General features: G+C 40.9%; 2 protein-coding genes across 8 annotated transcripts in view; one reads left to right on the top strand and one right to left on the bottom strand.

The window, feature by feature from the left end:
* Positions 1-1,473, bottom strand: part of vsnl1a (visinin-like 1a) — a 43,667-nt gene extending 42,194 nt beyond the window's left edge. The window contains exon 1 of the mRNA XM_003440702.4: positions 1,278-1,473. The gene's annotated coding sequence lies outside the window, so the exon portion shown is untranslated. The remainder of the gene's footprint in view (positions 1-1,277) is intronic.
* On the top strand, positions 993-12,939 carry LOC102076202 (uncharacterized). Of its 7 annotated transcripts, XM_013268858.3 has the most exons (6): positions 1,752-1,972; positions 4,290-4,329; positions 4,585-4,724; positions 7,576-7,672; positions 10,566-10,709; positions 12,216-12,939. In XM_013268858.3, exons 3-6 carry the CDS (start codon positions 4,606-4,608, stop codon positions 12,240-12,242), a joined length of 387 nt encoding a protein of 128 aa, XP_013124312.1. In that variant the 5' UTR covers positions 1,752-1,972; positions 4,290-4,329; positions 4,585-4,605; the 3' UTR covers positions 12,243-12,939. The 7 variants fall into 7 exon arrangements, with proteins under 7 accessions (XP_025754566.1, XP_005449894.1, XP_013124312.1 ...); XM_005449837.2 differs by lacking the exon at positions 1,752-1,972 and adding an exon at positions 1,564-1,699 and having other exon boundaries at positions 4,585-7,672; XM_025898779.1 differs by having other exon boundaries at positions 1,752-1,929; positions 4,585-7,672.
* Positions 12,940-20,478: the final 7,539 nt, after the last annotated feature.

Below are 20,478 nucleotides of genomic sequence, written 5' to 3'. Positions count from 1 at the left end.
ATGACTAAACTCGTTTCCATTCACCAGCTTACTCTGTTACACTGTCTCCAACACCAGAGAGATGGTGCACTGCTAGAAATGGGATAAAGGCAAGGAAAGCAATCAGGGGGTGACTGGAGACTTAGGGTGACCAACCCCCCCCCCAAAAAAATAAAAATACGCCTGATGGCACTTAATTATATGCATTGTAATGTTTTGAGGCGGTTACTCACATCTACAAAGGGACAAGAGGGGCAGCTGGTGCATCATCAGCCAGTGGTTTGTTTTAGCAAGAGAGCTGAGTGGGGCTGAGTCTGGGACGAGGGGTCACTCTGCAGTGCGATGCAGAGCAGAGCGCCATGCTGACTCCAAATCTGAGTCACAGCCCTTTGTCTCACAGTGCACTGAGGGTTCAACAGATAGTAATTACACATCATGTAATTACACATCAGCACACAGGTATGGTCTGACACAACAGACCTGCTCCAGAGCCAGGCTGTGGGCTGTTACATAACACTATCCTTTACCATTATTTGCAAACAGGGGATGACCTTGAGAGGCGGGCAGAGTCCTAAGACGAGCAAGGATAGGAACAAAGCAATCTGAGGCTTTAATTTGGGCAAATATTACAGGAGAGATTAATGTGTGTGTCTGTAGAAGAGGTGGGGGGGGGCAACAATGATTGGATGGGGCTGGTGGATGTGATGTGCTCATGCAAGATTGATTTGCAAAAGAAAAAAACAACAACCACTGAGGGTGATTGGGGTTAAGGACACACACCACACCCCCGTCTTCTTCTTGCATGCACACACACACACACCCTTGCACAACATCAGCACCAGTGACAAACTACAGCACATCACACCACACGGTGCCATGTCATAGCAGCCCACCCCACGCAAGTCACAAGTACAAATCGTCAAATTTCACACAGTCCCCACTGTTACACAGAACAGCCTCGCTCTCCACACTTTTGTTGTTAAATCCACAAGCTTTATGGGTGTGTGTGTGTGTAAGCAGCAAGAGTAAACCCAGGTAAGAAACAACCATGTTTATCTAATGCGATATGATCAGAAGGCTGTACTGATATATATATATTTGTATGTGTGTGTCCTTATTAACATGGACTTCAAACCCAATACATCGATACATTAGCCTTATGATACCGAAAGGATGACGCACTGAGTTGCATCATGCTGATATAAATATAAATATATATAAATTGAGATGATGCCGAGCAGTGCAATAATGAGATTTTCATGCATATGTCAACATTTTACGCGAAGCTTTCATCCTACCTTGCGAGAGTGTGGAGTCAACGAGTGTGGAGTCCGGTCTGGTGTCTGGAGTGGTCCGAAAAAAAGAAAAAAGAAAAAAGAAAGAAAACACCTGCGAGTACCGGAAACAGCAAGAAATGCTCTTTTGTCGAGCTTAAGATTAGCTGTGCCTTTTGGGTTGTTGGATTTATTTAATTTTAGTTTAATGCTGGGGAGAAGTCGGGCTTTTACAGAGAGAAAGCTGTGCAGGTCCGTAGGATGATGCTGCGCAACACAAACTGCTGCTGATGTGCTGAGAGGAGGAGACAGATACTGAGAGAGCGCGCAGTGTGCGTCTGCCTCGCTCCCGCTGCCAGCCTGTGGCTGTGGATCAGCGATACAGACAATAAAGGCAGCGAGGAGCAGACAAACACCGGCGTTTGTGTCCAATAATATTTTGTAAAGTAATACAAACCTTTCTTTGCCTTCCAGTGTCAGAAATACACATTTCAATGAGTGGTTGTGTTAAAGAGCAGAGGCTAATATTGACGGCGTTGAGTTTATGTTAGCTAAACCTTAGTTACGTCATATTAATCAGCCCTGTTAGTTTCGCGCCAAATGTGGGACAGTAGCAACGTCAGTTAGCCAGCGATTGTAAATAAAGCAGCCTGGTGAAAAAGCTTTCCTTCATACGGTAACAAACGTGGGCAAAAAACTTAACTTACAGCATCTGGAGAGTAAGTGATCATTATAGCTTACAGTGTAAAACAAAGTCGTAGTATATTTTCCTTTATTATTATAGCAATATAACGAACTAAGCTAGTGAGAAGCCAGCTAGCTTCACTTGTAAATATTACCTCTATACAGCAGTTATACCTAACATACTACGAAAACCAAGTTATACTATTACAAGTGACTTTAAAGAGTAATTTGGGGATCTCTGAAGAGGCAGGCACTTGGTATAAACTGTTAGTTCTGTTGCAATGGATAGAAGGTAAAGGCTAAATGAAGGCTAACAGCTAGCAAACCCAAGTCTCTTTTTACCTTTGCTAGCTGCAGACTACCTTGTTATACTAGGATGGGTACAATAATGAAATATTCCATCATGTGGTGAGCAATCTCATGGCCTTTTTTAGTTTTTTGATCGTTGTTCACGACAGTGGTCATTAACATCTACAACGTTTTCTGTCTTTGGAAAATTTCTTTTGTGGTTGTTTTACTGTCCATATGTATATAGCGCTGCAGAACTGTGCCCCCCAGCATGTTTGCACTGAGTAGGAGATGCTCTGTATTAGGGCTGCACGATTTTGCATAAAATGAGAATCACGATTTTTTTGCTTAAAATTGAGATCACGATTCTCTCACGATTTTCTTTTCCAATATAAATATTTATTGCACTTATTAACTGCACATCAACTTCCTAACAGTTGACACTGAACATAAAAACAATAAATAAACATAAAAACAATAAATGCCTCACATTTTGTGGTTGCCGCAAAATGTTGTACTGCTTGAAATTCCGTCTCCACCGTTGCTGGACACTGCGTGTATAGAGCAGGTAGTGCAACAATAGAAAAATAGTTGCGGGATGGCACTGTGTAGCGTTTGTCTAGGCTGTTGATCATTTTCCTAAATCCCTCATTTTGCACAGTGTTGACATTTTGCACAGTGTTGACATATCTTTGGTCAGGTGATAAGTAATAGCCTCCATAATTTCTTTGTGCCTGCAGGAGTTCCACGAGTATAAGCGCTGTATAAGGTTCCCGTTATTGATGTTTGGGTGGTTGACCGGGACGAATTTTCTCCTGTCACTTTCTCGTCATCCCTGACGTGTTCTCTGTTGTTTTTTCCCTGCCAATTTGAGCATCACCTTGCAGCTTCTGTATCACATGGTATAAGGCTCCGCCCTTGTCATTTGTTGAGCAGGAAGAAGGAGCACTTGTTTTTATGCAGATTACGTCCCGGATCAAAATGCGGTACAATCGTCGTCGTCTTTTTTCTTTTTTCTTTTTTTTTTTTAAATCGTTGTCATTTGGAAATGAGATCGCACATAAGTATGAATCGAGATCGCGATTTTCTAACGATTAATCGTGCAGCCCTACTCTGTATCTCATTGTACAACTGTATAGTGACAATAAAGGCATTCTATTCTATTCTATTTTACTAAGCCAGCTACAAGCTACACCTACAGCAGCTGTCATGAAGTTCCCGGTGCATAGTTTTATGCTGATGTTAATGGAGCTTTACAGAAAATTGAGTTAGCAGAGCCTTAGTGAGCTTGACACACTATACACCTCAGCAGCCCTGCTCTGTAAGTTTACCTGGTGTGCCATTTGTGGCTGAACTGCTGTGGTGTCTAAATGCTTTGAGTTTGGATTAATTCTACTCACAGTTGATCAGTTGATTGGAATATCTAGGTGGGCAGAAATTTCACAAACTGGCTTGTTGCAATGATGATATTCTATTACAGTAGCATACCTGAAATCATTGAGCTCTTTAGAGTGATCCATTCTTCAAAAAATGTTTATAAAGGTAGACTGCACTGTTATGTGCTTGGTTTTATACACCTGTTTCAATGGGACTGAAAACACATGAATTCAAACGTTAAGGGTGTGACCCAATACTCTCCATATAGTGTATATATCATGTAGTAGACCGCTACAGTATTTATGTATGACAAGATATGCCAGGCACCCTGTTGTCCTGAAAGTCTTCCTTCTGTCTTTTGTGTGGGTAATGGCATCAGTTTGACATGTTAAAACCACAAATCATAAAATGAATGCTGACTGACTTCCACTCAGCTGTTTCAGTTTTAGGTTATAGGGTCATGGCTCAGTTGAATCCTGTGGGAGCTGATGTAAAAGATGCTAGTAAAACTTGTTAATATGTTATCTGATCAGTCAAAATATCTTATAAGAAAGAGGCTTATCATGCTCATTGTACACAAAGTACTGGTACTGAGGTGCATAGTGTGTAAACATCAGTGGTATGGTCAGAAACCACATCAGTACGTGATACTAGAATAACACAATATTATCTTTTGTTTCTTTAAAGGATTGTTGAGGGATTAGTTCCATGTGATTGGAGTCATAAGGTGAGATGCTGCATGTGCTGCTGGTACATGATAAAGTAGCTCATTGTTCACCAGCATTGTTATAATGATGCCTTTGTAATCCAGCCTCTGGACTGTGTTTTTTCTTCATAAAAATGTTATTTGCCAACAGTAAGTTTTGTATTAGCAACATTCTGGACATGGTTGCTTATTTGACGAGTAACACTTGGATTTGAGTTGTGTAGCTTCCAGATGCAGAGCTCACACTGTGGTTTTTTTTTTATTTATTTTTTTTAGGTTTTATAAGTCGATGAGAACATGAAAGTCCCACAAGATGTTGACATCTCACAAACAGAGAGGGAGCTCACGTCACCACCCTCCCCAAAACGATCCAGACCTGAGTGTAGAGTGATGAATGACTACAGTGGGTTAAGCAGGTTCGACTTTCCAGAGCTTTTGACATTTAGGAAAACTAATCATTCCCCATCATCAGCAAGTACCCTGCAGAAAACCGAGGGCCTGATTAGCACACTTGAATGTTTGGAAGATGAGAAATCTCAGGAACGACCACAAGACACTAAGTCTGATGTCAGTCCTAATACTGCGTTGACTTCATACAATAAGAGTACACACGTGGACTCATCTAAAGTGTGTTATATTCCCACTGAGAGCTACCTACTCCTGGGGAAAGAGGAGCAGCTTCCAGTTACTGAAACAGACAAACTCAGCTTTTACCAGTCAGATGATACAGATAGTTCATTAGGAGAATCTGCCACCATAGCCAGTACCAACACATCCAGTCATTCTGATGGCAGGCTACCAGGGACATCCCTTAAAGATCAAACCCCTGGCGATTGCAGTCCTTCCACTGGAAATGAAAAATACGGGAGACAGGTCCAAAAAAATGTCAACGAAATGCAGACAAGAAATGAAGAGGTCAGATGTCAACCTAATTGTACTAATAAAGAATCAGTCCGTGACGGAGGTTTCTGTAGCACAAGGAGCCAATTTGCTGAAGTTGTAGAGACGACTCAGAAGAGGACTGAACCTGAATTTAATGAGTATATTTTTTTTACTAAGGAAGAGAGTGGGAGTAAGAGATCTTCCAGTGATTATGCAGATTCTAAACCACTCTGTTCAGACCCTGTAGAAGAGCCCTCTGGGAACTTGGCAGAAGTTGGGAAAAAGGAAAAAAATGATTCAGGATTACAGTTCTGTGAGAAGGAAAATGTTTCTGTCTGTGATGGGAAAACCGAAGGCCAAGTTAATAAGAAAGGCCTCATCCTTTTTGCTGCCGAATGCGGTGAAAGATCAATTCTTTCTCATGATGTGATGTTAGAAAGAAATCCTGCAAATGAAAGCACGAATCTCGATGTTGATGACCTCTGTGGGGAAAAAAGAGCGGATGGTGCTTGCAAGATAATAGCCAAAGCTCAGAGTGAAACAGCTGATCACACAACAGTGACTACATTGCCGGATAGAATCAGTCAAGAGCTGGCTGAAGGAGATAATGATGAAGGCCCTTTCCATGTAATTGACCCTGCGATCTGTAGTGAAACTGACAGGGAAGCTGAAGAAAACTGCTGTAACTCAGCAAGCGCTGCAGGTCCCAAATTATCTCCATCAGTAGAAGTTGACACGACGGAAATGCCTCTTCCACTCCATTCCCACATGAGGCCATCAGAAAAGGTTTCATGTCCCGACCGGACAGAGTGCTTTAATAATGAAAGCAGGACATGGCATCAGGAAGGTGCAAACGATGACTTCTGTCAGGCAGGACCACAGTCTTCTTCCATCACCACCAATGAAACACACACGACTTTCATTGAATGCGACTGTCAATGGAAATCCAGGTTCAGCAGGAGTCCTACAAAGCCTCTCCCTCCTGGGGATCATGCAATAGAAGGAAGCCACGGTTCCATGGGACATGAGTTCAAAGAGCAGAGTCGCTCCAGCTGTTTTTCTGTCAGGCTTGACCACCTGGAGACGTCGGAAGTCGAACATTCACAGAGAGGAATTGACAGCCTGGACATGACAGCTGTGATAAAAGAAAGCAAAGAAATCTTCTGTTTTGTGAAAGAATTGGAAATTAATGAATATATGAACCCAAAGAGAACAGTGGAGTTGGAGGAAAAACCTCTACTGCAGAATGAACAGCACAAGGATAACACAACTGAAGTACTTACTTGTGATTGCAAGGCTGAGTGGAACAAGGGTGAAGCACATGAATGGGACAATGAATTAAAGCTCACCGAAACTGAACAAAGAAGCAAGCTCGAGCGTTTGTCTGACCAACCATTCAGTGCTGACATTTCCATGACAGAAGTGGGAGAAGAGGAAAGAAAAGAAGTGACAGAAGTTGGAGACGAAATGAAAACTGATGGGCCTGAAAACTCAGAGACACTGGTGCAATCTGAGGATTATGTTCAGCGGCAAAATGACCACAAAGCAGACATGACTCAACTGTCATCTGGTGAAGGCGCTGACGAATGGACAGAGTGGAGCAAATTGCCCTTGGGAAGTGAAGATGGACAAGAACACAAGCTTAGTTGTGTCTCTGATTGCCAAGACAAAGCTGAAAATAAAGCTGACTTTTTAGCCTTCAGTTTTTCTTCAACAACCGATGCAGTCGTACCGTGTCAGGGCAATTTAAGCCATTCACAGAAGGCTCACAGTAATCCCACTTCCATAAACTGCAGTGACAGATTTTCCCCATTGCCATCTGCTTTCTGTAACCTAGTGCCGGAGGGGTTTGACACTTTCGAAAAGATCCAACTCTCACCAGATGATGATGACGCCACTGGAGTGGGCAACATCCCTGTCCTCGTCAGCTTGCCCGGGCAGCGGCTGAAAACACCCGAGCGAATGCTATACCACTTTATGTCAGTGGCAGAAAGCAACATGCATGAGAGGATACCAGAAGAGGAGGAGGAGTGTATCACTGAGAACATGGCAAACAGGCTTCTTAGCAGTGATTCTGCCTGTAATGAACTCCCAAACTTCATCTTAGGAGCAGATGCCATTGCTCTCGAATGGCCTGAGCGAGAGCCTAACTGTGAATCGGTCTGTGATTCCTCTGAGCACATTCAGGATGAATTAAACCCAGAGTTAATGTCCTCTACTGTTTCCGCTGAGAGTGACAGCCCTGCCTCTGGTGTGAACAGCTGTGCTGAGTTTGAAATGAAAAACCAGTTCGACTCGGTCTTGAAAGAGCTGAATTTGTTTTTTGAGATCAGTAGAAATGACTTTGAAAATGACTGCAAACCAAACTTTATCTCACCTGAGCAGTGCACTGACAGAACTAAAGTCTTGGAAGGCAGCGCTTCAGAACGGACAGAACGTCTCACCAGTCCAGACGTGGGACGCCACAGAGGCGCCGCATCAGGTAGGTATATGTAGGACAGAGCAAACACAGTAGTACTGACTGCGCCCATGAGACACAGCAGTAAGTACCCCAGGCGTTTCCTCTGGCCGTTCAAATGAGATGCTTCAGCTGCACAGTGTAAACTCGGGTTGTTAAAAATACTAATACTTAAACTCAAATCAATACTAAAAATTATATTTAAGATGATGTACTAATTTGCAACTGCATCAATACCAGCAGTGCTGTCTTCACCTCCTCCAGCTGACTTAACTTCACCCAGACAGGCACACGGCACTTCCTGTTACTGACATTCAAAACACTGAAAAACACTTTGTGAAGTATTAAAGAGGTCAGGAAAGTTCCTGTTACTACAACACTGAAGTACTGAACAGTTATCATAAACGTTAATGTTACGAGTGCATACTTAAATAACCACATTAGTCATGACATGTTATTACAGGACCACCTCGCAGCTGTGGTTAATAGTAAGTGCCTCTTAGTTGTTTTTCAAGTGACGAGTATTTTCCTGGGTATCGGTATTACGTTTGAAGTTCTAGGATTGTGACATCTCTCATGTAGACTGTCCTAATTTAAATGTCCAAATCCAAGCTAGCATGCTTACATGAATAAATCATCAATGAATAGTTTGCGGAAATACACGTATTTGTTTCTCATGATTTCCTGACAGACTAACAGAGATGACAAGACTGTGCTCAGACTATGCAAGATAACAAGATAGCAAGTTAATTATTGTACCTTAATGTTTTTATTTAATGTTACAAAAAGATATGAAAGCAACCAAAAAAAACCCCAAAATAAAATTCAAAGCAATTTGTTAAACTTTGTTCAATTCAATTCAGTTTTATTTATATAGCGCCAAATCACAACAAAAGTCGCCTCAAGGCGCTTTATATTGTACAGTAGATAGCACAATAATAAATACAGAGAAAAACCCAACAATCATATGACCCCCTATGAGCAAGCACTTTGGCGACAGTGGGAAGGAAAAACTCCCTTTTAACAGGAAGAAACCTCCGGCAGAACCAGGCTCAGGGAGGGGCGGGGCCATCTGCTGCGACCGATTGGGGTGAAAGAAGAAAAACAGGATAAAGACATGCTGTGGAAGAGAGACAGAGATTAATAACAGATATGATTCGATGCAGAGAGGTCTATTAACACATAGTGAGTGAGAAAGGTGACTGGAAGGGAAAAACTCAATGCATCATGGGAATCCCCGGCAGCCTACGTCTATTGCAGCATAACTAAGGGAGGATTCAGGGTCACCTGGTCCAGCCCTAACTATATGCTTTAGCAAAAAGGAAAGTTTTAAGCCTAATCTTGAAAGTAGAGGTAGTGTCTGTCTCCCGAATCCAAACTGGAAGCTGGTTCCACAGAAGAGGGGCCTGAAAACTGAAGGCTCTGCCTCCCATTCTACTTTTAAATACTCTAGGAACAACAAGTAGGCCTGCAGAGCGAGAGCGAAGTGCTCTAATGGGGTGATATGGTACTACAAGGTCATTAAGATAAGATGGGGCCTGATTATTTAAGACCTTGTATGTGAGGAGCAGGATTTTGAATTCAACTCTGGGTTTAACAGGAAGCCAATGAAGGGAAGCCAAAACAGGAGAAATATGCTCTCTCTTTCTAGTCCCTGTCAGGACCCTTGCTGCAGCATTTTGGATCAGCTGAAGGCTTTTCAGTGAGTTTTTAGGACATCCTGATAATAAAGAATTACAGTAGTCCAGCCTGGAAGTAATAAATGCATGAACTAATTTTTCAGCATCACTCTGAGACAGGATATTTCTAATTTTAGAGATGTTGCGCAAATGGAAGAAAGCAGTCTTACATATTTGTTTAATATGTGCGTTGAAGGACATGTCCTGGTCAAAAATGACTCCAAGGTTCCTCACAGCATTACTGGAGGCCAAGGTAATGCCATCCAGAGTAAGAATCTGCTTAGATACCATATTTCTAAGATTTTCAGGGCCGAGTACAATAACCTCAGTTTTATCTGAATTAAGAAGCAGAAAGTTAGCGGCCATCCAGGTCTTTATGTCTTTAAGACATTCCTGCAGTTTAACTAATTGGTGTGTGTTACCTGGCTTCATGGACAGATAGAGCTGCGTGTCATCTGCATAGCAGTGAAAATTTATGCTATGTCTTCTAATGATGCTGCCTAAGGGAAGCATGTACAATGTAAATAGAATTGGTCCTAGCACTGAACCCTGTGGAACACCATAATTGGCCTTAGTGTGTGAAGAGGACTCTCCATTTACATGAACAAATTGGAGTCTATTAGATAGATATGATATAGATATTCAAGTGCAAGAACCTGATAAATTGATAAAAGACAAGGAAATTTTACTTTTACCCCATTTAATTTAAATCATCCCAGCTGTTATATCACACTAAAAACTAATATCTTTTACATTTGGGTCAAATTGACCCCAGAAATCAAAAGCTTCCTTAGATGTCTGTCATATAATTTAAGTAAATAAATGCAAATTAAATTATATTTTTAAAGTAGCATGTACTTGATATGCAAAATAGTTAAAATTATCAAAAATAATAAGTAGAACTGACTCACATGGAAGAAAAAGTTTGATGAACTTCAGCTGTTTGAGTCCAGTGTCTGAAAAATGAAGCAAGGGTTCTCAGTCATCCTTCCTAAAGTTACTTTCAACAGATCAAGGTGACAGTGGTCAAGAGGCTTCAGAACAGTGCTGCATAAACCAATGGATAACTTTCATCATGTATATACTGTCCATAATCCACTGTATATAACTATATATTGGTTCATTTAGGAGCTCAACTGATTCTTCTTGGATATCCTGATAATTCTGCCAGTTTGTCCTGATTTTGACTGCTCAATGGAAAATATATTGTTTTCTGTTTATTGTTTTCTAAATTTTAGATGATGTTGCCGACGACCACAGCCTGGACATGTGTGAAGGTGATCCGGTGGTTTCTCGGACTGCTGTCAGTAGTGACGGAGAGCAGGAAGTGCCTCTTAGCGGACACCTGTGCCGGGAAGCACCTGTTGCAGAGAAACACAGAGGTTCATAGTTGATTTAATTCAATATTTCTGGTCTCTGTTAAAAAGAAATAAACAACAAAGATGAATATATTTATGAAGAAAAGGAGCCTTGTAGCAACAAAGTGTCTCTGTGATTAGCATAAATAACATGGTTGAAAACGTCAGAAGGAAAAATGACAGGCTTGAAAAAAACATTTCATGAGAGTTGTTTAATTAGAGTTAAGCACTCTTTTATTCCATTGTTTTCAGTTAACATTGTTTTTACAGAGCAGCAGGTGATTAAAAGGTCAGCTGGGTTAATTCACTGAGGAAATATAATTACTTTTATTGATTTGTCGTTTCAACCTGACACAGCGTACTCTCATTAATATTTCCTCCCCTTCCACAATATGCTGCGGTGGAACGATAACGCGCTCCACGAATGCAGAAACATGGGCTGAAGGGTAAACAGAGCAGCAAATACAGTAGGACAGAATTAGCGAGTCCTTCTTCTCTCCCTGTCAATATGCTGCTTTCAGAGCCCTGGGAGATGGAGCACAAACGGGAAGTGTGGTCTCCATCCTTTATGTGTCTAACTCTTATGGAACAACTGAGCCACAGTGAGTTATATGTAAAGGCTGAGCTTATACTTAAAAACATCTCATGGATAAAACACTTTGGATGGGATTCAGATTTTTTCCCAGGATTTAAAGAAACAGTGCTGATATTTTTTATTTTGGCCAGAGGGGAACAGTGTAGATCATTCAGTAATAATTTAGGCTAATCGCTTTAATATGTGAAAAATAGACATTTGAACAGACTGGGTTTGTACTGCATTTATAACCCCAAGTGTTTCTGCTGGGAGTAAAGTGGGCTTGCCTCTGAGGAATCTTACCACCTGCCTTCCTGGAGATGCAGTGTCTTCTCCTTTTCTGTATGTGGGACAGAATAAGTCTAATAGCAGCGCTACTCTGTCAGCACATTGATAAAGAGTATGTTAATCTTTTCAGCTTTAGTATATGAAATGTGTGCCACTTATTTTTGCTGTGTATAATACTGCAAACACGCACACAGTGTCATCTCAGGTTGCTGATTGTGGCTAACATTAGCAGTACTAGGAGAAGCAGCCTGTTTTCTTGCATTTTAATGTCCACATGCATCTGCACAATGTGGTTATGTGATGCTTCAGTTGTGTAGTTATATGCCAATTTACTGTGACAGCTGCATGTGCAAGGTAGTAACACCTACAGGTAAATGTCTTTGTATGTTAATCAAATACTATTTGTTTTACTGGTTAGTATTTCTGGTGCCAGCTAACACGGGCAGAGAACTTTAAATGTCTTGTTGACTCGTCTCTGGAGCCATAGAGAAACAGGAAGGTGCAGGAATAGCTGGTTAGGAGTGATTGAACTTTTAAAAATATAGAGAGCAGAATGTTTAGTAGGAAATGGACTGCATGTAGTGTCACTCTCTGAGACAGAAGTCACATGAGTCACCAAATATACCTGAGTGACTCAAGGATGTGTTTAATGTGTGTGATGTGTGCAGGAGCACCTGAGCAGCCCAGGAGACTAGAACCGCTGAAAACATGTGCACGGCCAATCCGGGTTGGACTTTCAAAGAGAGCCAAGACCAAACACCTGCACCGGCCCCGCCCCTATAAGTGAACGTTGGACATGCAATCAAGGGTGAGCGGTGTGTGAGTGTAAACAACCTCGTTTGAAGCTTTTTGATGCAGTGTTCAAGAACTCGAGGGTTATTATCGGATTTACAGCGTTCCTGTTTTTTCTTCTGCATCAAGTCGCTGTTTTTTTTCCCGAGTTGTTGAGGTTTCTGTACATTTTAGTTCCCCCTTTATCCAAAGATGTTTCGATCCATAAAATATCCTGACAAGGATCCGTTCTCAGTATTTCTCCACATTGTCCAAGCCGGAAAAATATTCAGGTTTTTAATGACAAAACGTTCAAGTGTTTATGTATTTATTTACTTATTCATATGCAGAATTTATCTGCTTCTTTCTAGCTGACAGTGTGGGTATGGTGTGCTATTTTTGCATTTTGTTGTTACTGTTGTCCTGAGCAGTTCTCCTGTTGCTTAGCTGGAGTTCAGTACTGAAACTGTTTTATTTATTAAAATATGTTTCTGATGTCCACACTATGCATGGCTGTATCTGTTGGAAAACTCTGATCCATGATTTGTACAGTTTTCCTTGTTTTAATGTTATTCCATCATTAGTGGCAGTTTCCTGCAGTGTTATTAAAACTTGATCAGATTGTTGCTTTTTCTTTTTCTCAGCAGCTGGGCGACTGTAGCGTCCTCAAACAGCTTTCAAACAAACTACTGAAGCACAAAATAACAGCCAATATTCATGAAATGACTACAAATTTACTCCCCTTGTGTATTTAGTGTTAAAACAATGTAAGCTCCTCTTTCAGAACTGAGCTGGTGCATTGATCTGAACTCTTGAGTCAGCAGTGGTTATGCTGGCTGCAGGCAGTGGAAGGGACACCTCAGTTCAAGTTAAAACAACAGTATCAGAAGTGCTTTTAAGGTTTGCATACCTACATTCACAGCTCCTCGTTTGTAAAGTGAATAAGATGGTTTTTATTCTCAATTCAGACATTTTCTTTTCTATAAAATTGGAGGACTGTGTGACAACTGGCTGCACCTGTTTAAAGTAAAAGCATATCCACATTGGGGATTTGTATCATAGCATTGCCATTACTATGGCCGAATTTTATACAGATTATAAGTTCTTTTTAAAAAGGAGAGAAATGAAAAAGTACAAGTCACATGACAGATTTTGTTTCGTAATCAGGACATTTCTCTTCAAATTGGCTCCATTTGGTCCTTTTAGTGTTAACTGGCATCCCCCAATTTGAGCAGTGTTGTATTCACTCCTGTTTTTCAAGATTTTGGAACAAGATTTTTTTATTTAGTGTTTTCATTACATCTCAGAATTGAAACGGTGGAACTTTTCTTTGTCTCAATGAGCAAGGTGCCTCAGCTGGCAGACAGGCAAGTACAAATAAAAGAGAAACAATGCCACGGTATGACTTTCCAAAAATAATTGGATTCAGACGCTAAACATTCAATCTGCCTTTTTAATCAGGCCCAGTCTGTGAAGGCTGTGGGTGCAGAATTAGATTTCTCTCTTTTTTGGTTTGTTGGTAATGATTTTGTCACTGCTAGTTGTGTCTGAGTGGTGTTTGCCCAGTTTGCTGATTTGTTGCCGCTCCTATCTTCATGTGGATATTTTCCCTCTCTGAGACATTTTCAGCTCAGTTTCTTTTTAATGACAGATTTTTTTATGACTCCTACAAACTCCTAACTTCTTAATACATTATTCATATATCAATAGCTATTATTCTAATAGCTTAATGTTCCATCCTTGTGTTTAATGATACCATATTACCATCTCCAACTGCTGCTATTCCATCTTTAATCATTTCTTATTGATTACACACCAGCCTGTAATCATCACGTTTTAGTAACACTTAACTAGACGTGCAGTCGAGTGTGTTACCTAGGCACTGTTACATAATTGTCACATTTCTGAATAAAGGAATGATGAGCCCTTTTTGCACATAATGAGGATAAGAAGTTCATTACAGACAGTTTTCCAGTTGATGAACTATACTTGCTGTTATGAGGATTTCTGTTTGACCGTCTTACTGTAGGTAAATGTGTTAGCAGACACAGTGAACTCCAGACAGAAAAAGACTACAAAGCCTACAGGATGCAGAAAGCCCCCTGTAGGTGTGTCACAGCGGGTTTTGGATGAAATCAACAACATTTGAGTTTCAGCATTTTAATATATGTTACCTTATGTGGACATAAAATTATTATGCTGAGACAGCATCATTGCTCAGAATAATTTTTATTGCAGAGCAACTTTTCACGTTACCAGGACTCGGTACCTTTAAGTTGACTCAGTATTTAACGCTGTTTAACCCTGTGCTGCACATCGTTTCTGTGAGAAAGTCTTTTCAACCTTTAAACGTCTATATTCTACTCTGTTTGTTTTTTACATAGAAACAGAAGTGCACAAAATCTTTAACAGTTTTCACTATGTAGATCTCATGAACTCTTTTTGCAGATTGGGCACTTTGACAGGAAGTTGTCTGAGCGACCTGCTGCGATGACTTGTAAAACAAATTTGGCAAAGTGATGCACTTGTGATGCATAATGGTATCCAGTAAGAATACTGGTCAGCCTTAGCTCGTTACCTGTGGCCACCAATGGTTCCTGTAACTGTGTCTCTGTTCTCAGGTCTTTACAAATGTTTCTGTGTCGTTCTTGTGGGGAGGGATTGAGATACAAAGTCTACAACGACTTTTGCCTGCTATATATTTTTTGTACGTTTTTGTAAAATTGCACAAGGACTTGATTTTAAATGTCCTGTAAACTGCTGAAATACGCAGCAGTGGTGCTATATCTGCTGGCTGTGTCAGAGTTTCTGCGAAAGCAGTTTAATATTAGATTTTGCATTTGCTGCTTGTTTAAAAGAATCTGATTTAGAATTACATTTTTTTCATAATTGCTAATCACATGGTAATGAGGACATGGATTAAAATAAAAACAATGAGGGTAAATGGACTTAATGTGATTCAAATACTAGCTTTTTATGTATATTTAGAATTCATTTAAACGAATAAAGCCTAGCAGGCAGAGAGCAGTCCACACAGATTAAGACCATATGGAGATGTTAACGAGCCACATGTAAACTTTGAATGCAGGTATTTTCAGTCTCATTGCCACATGTGCATAAAATCCTATTTCTGCCTTTACAAACAGCTGTAGAAGAACGGGTTGTTCCAAAGAGCTCACAGGGTCTGTGCATGATACTGTAATAGGATGATGCTGTTGCAATAAATCAGTTTGTGAAGTTCTCTCTCCTAGCTACCTGAGCTCCTCTGGCATTAACATAAGTATAAAAACTTAACCAAGTTAAGTAGCATGGATTTCCATGGCCATCCAGGTCCTGTAGTTGTAATTTATTTGTGACCTGGTACTTTTGTCCAAATAATATAAAATGCCTCCACACTCAATTGTTAGTTTGACAACCAAGTACAATTATGGTTGGCTAATCAACCAACCCATCCATTTGTCTTCCACCTATTCTAAGCAGGCTATATGGACTATATGGAATACTTCAGTGTTTTTTCCCACTACCTGTAAATATCCCCAGTCAGTAGCTCTGTAATGAAGAGGTCTCCCTTACATACGTATTTTCATTGTGGTAACTGGTACAGCACTTTCAGCAAACATTTGCACATCGATAACCATTTGCATACAAGAAGTTTAATTATTTATTGAATATGTATTGGGTATTTTATTTATGAATGATCTAATTAATAATAATTAGCAGGTAGCCTTTTGTTCCAGGACCTGCACAGCTACTCCTCATTAGGAAGTGTGGTGGGTGCCCTGGAGGAGGAAAGAATTGTTACTGGGAGCAAATAAGGTCTACTGGTTAGTAAAAACAAGACAAATGTTTGTGTGTAAAGTCTTGAGATAAGTGCGTTGGTGTAAAGAAGTTGCTTGTTGAAATGTGATTACTCACATGTTTTCTGTGTCCTCTCAGGGTGTTTGCTTCTCTGATGGTCGGGAGACCGTTTAAAGGTCCCAGGATAGGCCATGGGTTAAGGGAGTGTGGGGAATTTCTCAACATGCATTTCTTTGTACATGATGGTGCTAAGGTATAAGATTAAAATATAACATATTTAACAATTATTAGAAAACGGTCAAATGTATATCCCAAAAAGTTGATTCTGCTGAAACTAGCACCACTGACGATCAGTGGTTTGGGCTTTCAAACCCCAAAACATGCTGTGCAAAAAAATTGGTTCACCCCAAGAATCCGGTCCCCCGGCACAAACAGAGTAACATAGTCTACGCTGGTTAAAGCCAGGAAAATTGCCAGGATTTATACATCAGGGAATCCAAACAAGAGGATGGCACAACACAGAAGAGCCTCCTCATCAGGCCAGGACTCTGCAGTCTGTTCACACCTACTGGCCAGTGGACACTCTTTCAATGATGAGGATGTGCACATCCTGAACAGGGAGGAACGCTGGTTTGAGCGCGGAGTCAAGGAGGCCATTTATGTGAAAAGGAAAAGACCATCTCTGAATCGAGGAGGGGGCCTAAGGGTACATCTGTCACCATCTTACAATGCTGTGATGAACAGAATCAACTTTTTGGAATTTACTTACCTGGATGATTGAGCATGCATCAAGAAGTAAAAATGTATATGTTTATTTATTAAAGTGTGCGTTTTAGAATTTAGTAAACTCACCTGTGAGTAAATAATGGTTTAGTCCTTTAATAGCTGAGAGTATTTAAGGCTGCCGTTTGTCATGGACGGCAAAATGTGGAGGAATCCGAAGCTTCCTCGAGGTCTTGGGTTGACTACATCCCTACAGATCTGCTAACCACAGCTGTTATTTCATCTGACTAAAATGATGGTGGCGCTGTCACTTGGTGTTCGCTCGCTTTGTGGTAGAGTATCACTTCCTGTTCCTGCTCAAACACAGTGGTGTTTCTGAGTAGCTTTTCTGCTTAGCAATTTAATTTAAATCTTTTGATACATCCCTTTTTCATAGTATAATCTTAACGTGCTTCATCTGAATCACCCTTTCTGTGTACTCACTACCTAATTTATAGCCAAAGTATTCACTCACTGTCTCTTTACTGTTTCGCTAGCTTAGCTTAGCTCGTAGCCGACTCGTTAGCACCATGGCTACTTCACCTGTCCCTCCTGCACTTTCCTGGTCATTGTGTCAGATGTTTAGTTACTCCTCGGCCTCCTTTAGCAGTAATGATACCTGTAACAAATGTAGCATATTTGCAGCTCTGGAGGCCAGGATTACTGAATTGGAGACTCGGCTTCGCACCCTTCATTCACCCGTAGCTAGCCAGGCCCCTGTAGCTGGTGCAGCCGAAGATAGCGCAGGCCCCGCTAGCTGTTCCCCGGCAGACCCCAAGCAGCTGGGGAAAGAGGGCGGCTGGGTGACGGTGAGGAGGAAGCATAGTCTTAAACTGAAGCCCCAGGTACACCACCAACCTGTTCATGTGTCTAACCGTTTTTCCCCACTCGGCGACACACCCGCCGGGGGTCAAACTCTGGTAATTGGTGATTCTGTTCTCAGACATGTGAAGCTAGAGACACCGGCAACCATAGTCAATTGTCTTCCAGGGGCCAGAGCAGGCGACATTGAAGGAAATTTAAAACTGCTGGCTAAGGGTAAACGTAAATACAGTAAGATCATAATTCATGTCGGCAGTAATGACACCCGGTTACGCCAATCGGAGGTCACTAAAATCAATATTGAATCGGTGTGTAACTTTGACAAAACAATGTCGGACTCTGTAGTTTTCTCTGGTCCCCTCCCCAATCAGACCAGGAGTGACATGTTTAGCCGCATGTTCTCCTTAAATTGCTGGCTGTCTGAGTGGTGTCCCAGAAACGATGTGGGCTTCATAGATAATTGGCAAACCTTCTGGAGGAAACCTGGTCTTGTTAGGAGAGACGGCATCCATCCCACTTTGGATGGAGCAGCTCTCATTTCTAGAAATATGGACCAATTTATTAAACCCCCCAAAATATGACTATCCAGAGTTGGGACCAGGAAGCAGAGTTGCAGTCTTACACGCCTCTCTGCAGCTTCTCTCCTCCTGCTACCCCCCCAAAAACCCATCTCCATTGAGACTGTGTCAGCTCCCAAAAAGACAAAAAACAAACCAAAAACCAGCAATAAACAACTTAAACATAAAAAATCACAAAGAAAGAACAATACAGTATCCACATCTGAACCAAAGAGTAAAACAGTGAAATGTGGATTATTAAATATTAGGTCTCTCTCCTCCAAGTCTCTGTTAGTACATGACTTAATAATTGATCAACAAATCGATTTACTCTGCCTTACAGAAACCTGGTTGCAGCAGGATGAGTATGTTAGTTTAAATGAATCAACACCCCCGAGTCATTCTAACTACCAGAAATCCCGAAGCACAGGCCGAGGGGGCGGTGTGGCAGCAATTTTTCACACCAGCCTATTAATCAACGAAAGACCAAGACAGACTTTTAATTCATTTGAAAGCCTGATGCTTAGCCTCGTCCACCCCAGCTGTAAAACTCAGAAACCAGTCTTACTTGTTATCATCTATCGTCCACCTGGGCCTTACACAGAGTTTCTCTCTGATTTCTCAGACTTTTTATCTGATTTAGTGCTCAGCTCAGATAAAATAATTATTGTGGGTGATTTTAACATCCATGTAGATGCTAAAAATGACAGCCTCAACATGGCATTTAATCTGTTATTAGACTCAATTGGCTTCTCTCAAAATGTAAAAGAACCCACCCACCACTTTAATCACACTCTAGATCTTGTTTTAACATATGGCATAGAAACTGAACATTTAACAGTGTTTCCTGAAAACCCTCTGCTGTCTGATCATTTCCTGATAACATTTACATTTACAATAATTGATTACACAGCAGTGGAGAGTAGACTTTATCAAAGTAGATGTCTTTCTGAAAGTGCTGTAACTAAGTTTAAGAATATAATCCACCCACTGTTATCATCTTCAATGCCCTGTACCAACATAGAGCAGAGCAGCTATCTGAACGCTACTCCAACAGAGGTCGATTATCTTGTTAATAATTTTACCTCCTCACTACGTACGACTCTGGATACTGTAGCTCCTGTGAAAACTAAGGCCTCAAATCCAAAGTCCCTGACTCCGTGGTATAATTCTCAAACACGTAGCCTAAAGCAGATAACCCGTAAGCTGGAGAGGAAATGGCGTGTCACAAATTTAGAGGATCATCATTTAGCCTGGAGAAATAGTTTGCTGCTTTATAAGAAAGCCCTCCGCAAAGCCAGAACATCTTACTATTCGTCACTGATTGAAGAAAATAAGAACAACCCCAGGTTTCTCTTCAGCACTGTAGCCAGGCTGACAAACAGTCAGAGCTCTACTGAGCCAACCATCCCTTTAACGTTAACTAGTAATGACTTCATGAACTTCTTCACAAATAAAATTTTTATCATTAGAGAAAAAATTACCAATAATCATCCCACAGATGTAATATTATCTACAGCTACTTTTAGTACCATCAATGTTAAGTTAGACTCTTTTTCTCCAATTGATCTTTCTGAGTTAACTTCAATAATTAATTCCTCCAAACCATCAACGTGTCTTTTAGACCCCATTCCTACAAAACTGCTCAAAGAAGTCCTGCCATTAATTAATGCTTCAATCTTAAATATGATCAACCTATCTCTAATAATCGGCTATGTACCACAGGCCTTCAAGCTGGCTGTAGTTAAACCTTTACTTAAAAAGCATCTCTAGACCCAGCAGTCTTAGCTAATTATAGGCCAATCTCCAACCTTCCTTTCATATCAAACATCCTTGAAAGAGTAGTTGTCAAACAGCTAACAGATCATCTGCAGAGGAATGGCTTATTTGAAGAGTTTCAGTCAGGTTTCAGAGCTCATCACAGCACAGAAACAGCTTTAGTGAAGGTTACAAATGATCTTCTTATGGCCTCTGACAGTGGACTCATCTCTGTGCTTGTCCTGCTAGACCTCAGTGCTGCATTCGATACTGTTGACCATAATATCCTATTAGAGCGATTAGAACATGCTGTAGGTATTACAGGTACTGCACTGCAGTGGTTTGTATCATATCTATCTAATAGACTCCAATTTGTACATGTAAATGGAGAGTCCTCTTCACCCACTAAGGTCAATTATGGTGTTCCACAGGGTTCAGTGCTAGGACCAATTCTATTTACATT

This window comes from Oreochromis niloticus, linkage group LG15 (genome assembly GCF_001858045.2).
Source record: "Oreochromis niloticus isolate F11D_XX linkage group LG15, O_niloticus_UMD_NMBU, whole genome shotgun sequence".
NCBI classification, from domain to species: Eukaryota; Metazoa; Chordata; class Actinopteri; order Cichliformes; family Cichlidae; genus Oreochromis; species Oreochromis niloticus.
The sequence above is the reverse complement of the archived record's forward strand: the minus strand, read 5'-3'. Positions and strand labels throughout refer to the sequence as shown.